Genomic DNA, 7,118 nt, shown 5'->3' with positions numbered 1-7,118 from the left:
TAAAAAAAATGGCTTTATCTCAATCATGACTGATTCCAAAATATCCATTTCTTCTTTAAAGAAATAGAAAGCCAAAAATGAAATTAGGAATAAAAACTTTGCTTAAAATCATCACTGAAGATTTTGATTGGTGATATTATGATATTAGCTCTCTGTGCTAATTATAGAATGCTTTGTCTTTCCAATGATGGGTTAAAGTTTTTTTTTAAAAAAAAGCACCTCCTTTTTAAGAAAATAAGTTTAAAAATAAAGCCTTTCGATCAATTCTGGACTGGCTGCCTTTATTCCACGTTCAATTTATTAATTTCCTGATCATTAAAAACACAAGTGTTATCTGCGGCTGGTAATTCAAGAACATCCAGATGAAAAATTCATTGGGGTCCTGAGAAATGACTCCTTAGGTGTTTGGGCGAGGGGGAAAAAAAATGCAGAATACCCCGGGGAGTTGTTAATATTTTATTTATTTATTTAGAAGGGGGGGTGGGGTGGCGTTGGGAATAAGAAAAAGAAAGAAAGAAAGAAAGAAAGAAAGAAAGAAAGAAAGAAAGAAAGAAAGAGAGAGAGAGAGAGAGAGAAGAAAGAAAGAAAGAAAGAGAGAGAGAGAGAGAAAGAAAAAGAAAGAAAGAAGGAAAGAAGGAAAGAAGGAAAGAAAGAAAGAAAGAAAGAAAGAAAGAAAGAAAGAAAGAAAGAAAGAAAGAAAGAAAGAAAGAAAGAAAGAAAGAAAGAAAGAAAGAAAGAAAGAAAGAAAGAAAGAAAGAAAGAAAGAAAGAAAGAAAGAAAAGGAAAAAATGATAAGTTAAGGAATAAAAACAGCTTGCTTTTTGGATCTGGAGGTTGTTTCTTTGGACAATTGCAAGCACGGTGCAAAAAAAAAAAAAAAACCCCGCACAGCCAAGGTATAAAGATGCTGAATGCTTGCAAGGAAGTCTTCCGCTGCTGGCAGAGTTAATTGGACTAATTAAGTGGCAGGCAGGAACGCCTTTCAATGCCTCTGAAATTAAGTCTGGTCATCCGCTTAAACATCTTAGCAGCTATTCCTGCCTCTCCGCCAGATTCCTCATTCCCCCAACTTCTAAAGGAGGACTTGGAAGGATATTTCTCCTAAAAAATAAAAAAATAAAAACCCTCCCCCAAATTAAGAAGAAGCGGATCCTCTTTTGGGGGTGATGAAGCAAGACAGACACTTGCCAACCTCATTATTTCTCAACCTGGTGCACGTTTGCCTCGGTAAGTAGCGGCAAAACACTCAAAACGGACGCAATGTGGGAATCAGGGCAGAGGTTTAAGCTTCGGGCGTCTTCCTGCTAATTGCAATTTTAAAAATCAAGGACTGGCATACAACTTGAAATCGGCTGGGTTTTTGTTTTTGTTTTTTTTTAAAAAAGGTAAATTAATTAAAATTAAAATTAAATCAATAAATTAAGGATTGAATGATATCTTAATGGGTCTTTCCTCTTTTTGTTTTTTGTTTTTGTTTTTTTCCTCTCTCCATTTTGGGTTCCGCTCTTCTCTCGCAGCAAGTAAGTGATTTATTTTCTTCCAAGATTTGGGCTAAAAGCACCCTTTTTTAAAAAAAAAAAATTCAGGAGGCATTGTTTAAATCGCTTAGGAATTGCTTGGAGGTTGAAGTTGCTGAATGGAATTACGGTTCCCTTCTGTGCGGTTCAGGGGGATTTGGTGAAGTTTGATTAGCAAACATTTTTTTTTTTTGGAGACGGGCATAGATTACGTAGGTCTGCCTTATTTCCTTTCCTGTGCCTAACATCGGTTTGAATTTACAACATTGCCGGATTCATAACAATTTGTATTGTTAACGGCATAATGCAAGGTGCTTTTTCGAGACGTTTAGAGCTTTCTCCAATTAAAAAAAGGGTGAATTACACCTGCGTATCTAAGGGGTTGAATTGGGCTTTGTGCACAGGGGGAAAAAAAAGTCCCTTCACTTAATAAATGTTTCTGCCTTGAATTCTGTTTTCTCTTAACTTACAGCTCAGGCAAATTATGCACCCTATTTCTTTGACAATGGAGCCAGCAGCAATAATGGGAATATGGCCCTCTTCAGCCTCTCAGAAGACACAGCTGTGGGTCAGTGTTGTGATTTTGTGTATTTGCTGCGTGTTTAAAAAACAGAAATGTTTGGGGTTTTGTTTCTGCACCGTATTTGTTGGGACTGTAATGGCATTCTCTCCAAGTTGGGATCCTCTGGGTATTTGATCCAATTTGATTGATTCATCCGGACTATCCTTCAGGAACTCGCTTACGTATATGAAGATTTTCCTTCATTTTATCCACACAACAACACTTCTGAGTTATATTGGACTGAAAGACTGCCCCAAATTCACCTAGAAGTTTCCAGGATGGACTGAAGACACAATTTCCTGGTCCCCCTCCAATATTTTAACATCTACCCCACACTGGGTTGCTAACAGCTTCCAGAATTCCATAACTATATCTCCCCAAAAATGTTGTGCCAGTCTAGGAAAAAATCATAGAGTTATTGATCCTCTTGCCTTCTGTATTGGAGATCCTTTGATGGTGGTCAACGTAGGCAGCCTATCATTTTGTCGCTAGCCATTTTGTACTCTACTACCAGTTTACGTTATCTTTCAATGCAGTCATTCACACATTAATGATTTCTGGATAAAGTTATTGCTGGTATTTGCACACTGTTTTGTGGAACGACCCATCATGATCTGAACAAATTATTCTAGAACTCTCTTCAGTTTTCATATCGGCATGGCTGGCTTCAGATATGGTGCTAAAACCCAGCCAGCCAGATCATCTGAACCTCATACATGAACCCAGCCATTGTTTCCTCTGGATCAATATTAGAGGAAAATTTAATATTTATTTGAGAATGTTTTGTTTCTCATCCAAGAAGTTTCTTCAGTCCAGGATCCAGGAAAATTTTTGCTAAATATTAGGGCTGTGTGAAGTTTCAGAGGTGTGCTTCATTTAGACAAAGCTTTAAGCAAAGCATTTTTTTTCTTAAATGTAATCCAAAACAACCATTTCCCTTCTCATCCACAAGGTATCTCCCAGGCTTGGAGATTGAAGCATGAAGTATGTTGTTGTTAGTTGCAAAGTCGTGTCCGACCCATCGCGACCCTATGGACAACGTTCCTCCAGGCCTTCCTGTCCTCTACCATCTTCTGGAGTCCATCTAAGCTCACGCCTACTGCTTCAGTGACTCCATCCAGCCACCTCATTCTCTGTCGTCCCCTTCTTCTATTGCCCTCAATCTTTCCCAGCATTAGGCTCTTCTCCAGTGAGTCCTTCCTTCTCATTAGGTGGCCAAAGTATTTGAGTTTTGGTTTTGGTTGCTACCTGTTGTATAGAAGTATAGAGAATCCTTTTCTGGAAGAAAAAAAAAGTTCACCCAGTTGAGGCTGGCCATCTTTATGGAAAAGCTTTTTCCATGCCTCTGAGTTCTTCCAGGTATTCTCCACTGTCCTCATTTTAGAGGACACGGATGGAGGACATTTCTTCCTCTCTCTCTCTCTCTCTCTCTCTCTCTCTCAGTAACCACCAATTACCAAGAGGTGGAAAGGGAATAAAAGACCTTTTTTAGGGAATGCGGCAAGGAAGAAAGTGAGAAAGATCATTTTCCTACAGTGTTAGCAAAAGTGCTTCCAGGCTGAGAGACTGTAAAAGATTTCCCAGCCTGGAGATGTCTCAGCCTGGAATCCTTTAGCATGAAGGACCTCCAGATGGATGCCTTCAGTGAAGTCTGTTTACAATCCTGATGTCTCCCAACACTGGTCCATAGGAATTTGAGGACATCTACCTGGCTTTGTCAAGATGGATTGGGTGTACCTTTCATGTAGACCAAGTAAATCAAATACTTTCAGGATCCAAATGTCTATCGAGATTTTCAGTCATACAGGTCATGGCTGTGCCAAAGGTGCTTTTCCAAAAGGATACTGGACTTCCTTCCTTCCTTCCTTCCTTCCTTCCTTCCTTCCTTCCTTCCTTCCTTCCTTCCTTCCTTCCTTCCTTCTTTCATTTATTTGAGAATGTTTTGTTTCTCATCCAAGAAGTTTCTTCAGTCCAGGATCCAAATTGCTTTACTAAAATGTAATTTCATACAGGTGTAAATTCACAGAGAATACAGTAATTTCTGCCATAGTCATACAGTTGACTCCGGAACAAAGAGCAAAGCATTTTCTTGCAGTGGCAAGTCTTCAAGTCAAGCTTGGATCCGGGGGCCTACATGGATATTTGGCTTTCTTGAACACAGTGTAGGAACCATTTGGGAAGTTCTTGCCTTCTTCTTGAGGCTTAGAGAGAATGGTTGACCCAAGGACACCCAGTTGGGTTTGTGCCTAAGGTAGGACTAGAATTCATACTCTCCTGGCTTCTATCCTGACACCAAATGGCTTCCATTGCTTTTGCTAACCTTACCTTCATCTGGGATTGACATTGCATAACCATTAGGTACTGTCAATCTCTGCTACCATTTACTAACATCTGGTTTCAGAACATAGAATATGAATACATTTTGGAGACCACTGGTTTGAAAGAGCGATCCAACAGGCCTCTACATTAAGATTTAACAGCCCTCTCTCAATAGAGGAGAAGGGATATGACGCTACCTATCTCCTGTTTACCACACTGTCCTTTTAGCAGTTCCAGGGTGAATTTACACCATGTTTAAGTTTCAACACCATTAAATCTTCATTGATGGTCAAGGGAGAAAAGTTCTCTGCTTCATTGGTGGAGACTCTTTCATGAACATTTTTAATTCAAGAGTCTTGTTTGGACTCATAAAGATAAGCCTTAATTTTAATTTTCTCCTCCTTTCAGCAAGAGCTGCCAAGGATAGATTTTTAATTGGTGTTAATTCTATGCTGGAAAATGTTCTCAGAGCGTTAATAATATGGAGAGTTGGTGCTGAGAGGGTGTAAAAATTATCAGCTAGACACCGTCTGATCTAGGATAGAAATAGAAATCAACCTCTCCAGTTTTATTAACATTTTGATTGCATGCAACCAGCCTAGCATCAAACAATCTGCAGGAGGTCACCTCAGCAAAAAAAAAAAAAAAAAGAGGCCGGAAAAACTAGTGGATTCCATTGGTCTGTAAGTGAAGAACAATTTCTTTTTTTTTAATGAGGTCATGCAGATGAACGTCTTATATTCTCCAGTGTTTTTATCATATTGCTAAGCAAACCACACCAATGCAACGGAGGTAAAATATTTCCACTTCCCTGTGAGTTTTAGGGTCATTCAATCAATCAGAATACAGCTGGAAGGGACCTTGGAGGTCTTCTAGTCCAGCCCCCCTATCTTATTTCAGACAAGTGGTTGTCCAGTCTCTTCTTAAAAACCTCCAGTGATGGAGCACCCACAACTTCTGGAGGCAACTTCTGGTCCACTGGTTAATTGTCCTCACTGTTAGGAACTTTCTCCTTAATTCCAGGTTGTTTCTCTCCTTGATTAGTTTCCATCCACTCTATCTTGTCTTGCCTCCTGGTGCTTTGGAAAATAAATTGATCCCCTCTTCTCAGCGGCAACCTCTGAAATACAGGAAGACTCCTATCATGTCACCCCCCCATCCTTCTTTTTTCTAGATTGGCCATACTTATTTATTTTATTTTAATCCCATTTGTATCCCGCCCTTCTCCGAAGACTCAGGGCGGCTTACAATTTAAGCACAAACCCAATGTGCTTAGCAATAGCAATACATGATTCCTGCAACCTTCATATGTTTTAGTCTCCGGACCTTTAATCATCTCAGTTGCTCTTCTTTGAACTTTTTTTTCAAAGTCTCAGCCTCTTTTTTTTTTTGTAATGTGGTGACCAAACTAGGTACAGTATTCCGGGTGTGGCCTTACTAAGGTTTTATAAAGCAGTACCAATACTTTTTTGCGATTTTGATTCTGTGCCTCTGTCTTTCCCTACTGCACTGTTAAAGACCTCTCTAGCCACCCACAAGTTTTCAAAAACTTCCTACAAGCACAAAATGTTGCCAATGGTTTTTCGTTTTTTTTTTAATCACCTCTGTCTGTTTCGGGGAATATAAACATCGCCCAATAATTCAAGCACTCTTGGATAGTGCCAAAATAAGGGAAGGAAAGACAGTTTAACACCAGTCTAGCTCTGGATGACTTAACCCTGCCTGATTCTTTAACTAGGGACAACTTGTAAACAACTTCATGGGAATGTAACAGGGGGAAAAATGTGTCGGGAGGACATTTTTGTGGTGCGGTCAGCTGTAAGTACTGAAGGCTCCTTGAATTTCCCAATAAATGGATAAAGTCAATTCTTTAAAATATCTTACTTCTGTAAGTCATGCTTCTAACACTGATCTGATATTAAGATTGTCTGACAATCCATGGTTATTAGAGGCTTCCTGTCAGCACCCACCCCAATCCACGTCTTAGGAAAACAAAAACTCTTGGAGTCAGTTCTAGTCCAAAAGGAATTTTTACTAGGACATGTTTGGTTGTGGAAATACAAGACAGGACTTGGTATTGTTTTACAGATTGAAACTCTATAAAGGGATCCCGGTTCAACGCCCCTTCTCTCAACCCCATTTGGTCAGCCCCCCCATCATTTTACTTCGTGTCATCCCTTTCGTGGGAAAAAAGGAACTTGGAATCTTTATGGTTATTGCCTTCTTCCTCTACAGAATTAAAAGAAGACACAGGCCAGATGCCTCCTTCCCTAACCCTCCCCTTTGTTCCCCCAGTTCAAAAGGTTTCCCTTGGTCTTTGAAATAACCTAAGGCAGGCTGAATCCACATCCGCTCCTCCTTCCTCGGGAGATGGCAGAATCCATAGGGGTGGGGGATAATGTTTTCAACATACATTTATGAATGTGATATAAATGGATTCTGACACTTCCCTTGGTTTCATTTCACCCCATAATGTTCTTTCTTGCTTGGGATCAGGAAACTTGCTGAAGATTAGGATTAGGTATCAATAAAAGATAATATTTGTAGCTCAGGGTTGAAATGAGGGCTCCTTGGCGCTCTTGGTTGCTTTCTTGCAGATGTTTCTTGCAGTGTTGTTTAGGGTTAGGATCATCACATTAGGATTAGGATTTTATAGAGCCTGATCCATCATTTGTCTTGGAGACGAGACCTTGCATTTCACACTGCATTTTTTTTCCTCC

The 7,118-nt window shown here is 39.7% G+C and overlaps 1 protein-coding gene across 1 annotated transcript in view; it reads left to right on the top strand.

The window, feature by feature from the left end:
- Positions 1-575: 575 nt before the first annotated feature.
- CDHR1 (cadherin related family member 1) overlaps positions 576-7,118 on the top strand; it is a gene marked incomplete at its 3' end in the record, with an annotated part of 55,616 nt that continues 49,073 nt past the window's right edge. The window contains exons 1-2 of the mRNA XM_083364201.1: positions 576-1,227; positions 1,990-2,085. Of these exons, the coding sequence (XP_083220327.1) occupies positions 1,167-1,227; positions 1,990-2,085 (157 nt within the window). The 5' untranslated portion in view covers positions 576-1,166. The remainder of the gene's footprint in view (positions 1,228-1,989; positions 2,086-7,118) is intronic.

The sequence above is a fragment of the Vipera ursinii genome (assembly GCF_947247035.1).
Source record: "Vipera ursinii genome assembly, chromosome: 5".
Lineage (NCBI taxonomy): Eukaryota > Metazoa > Chordata > Lepidosauria > Squamata > Viperidae > Vipera > Vipera ursinii.
This window is presented reverse-complemented; position numbering and strand designations above follow the sequence as displayed.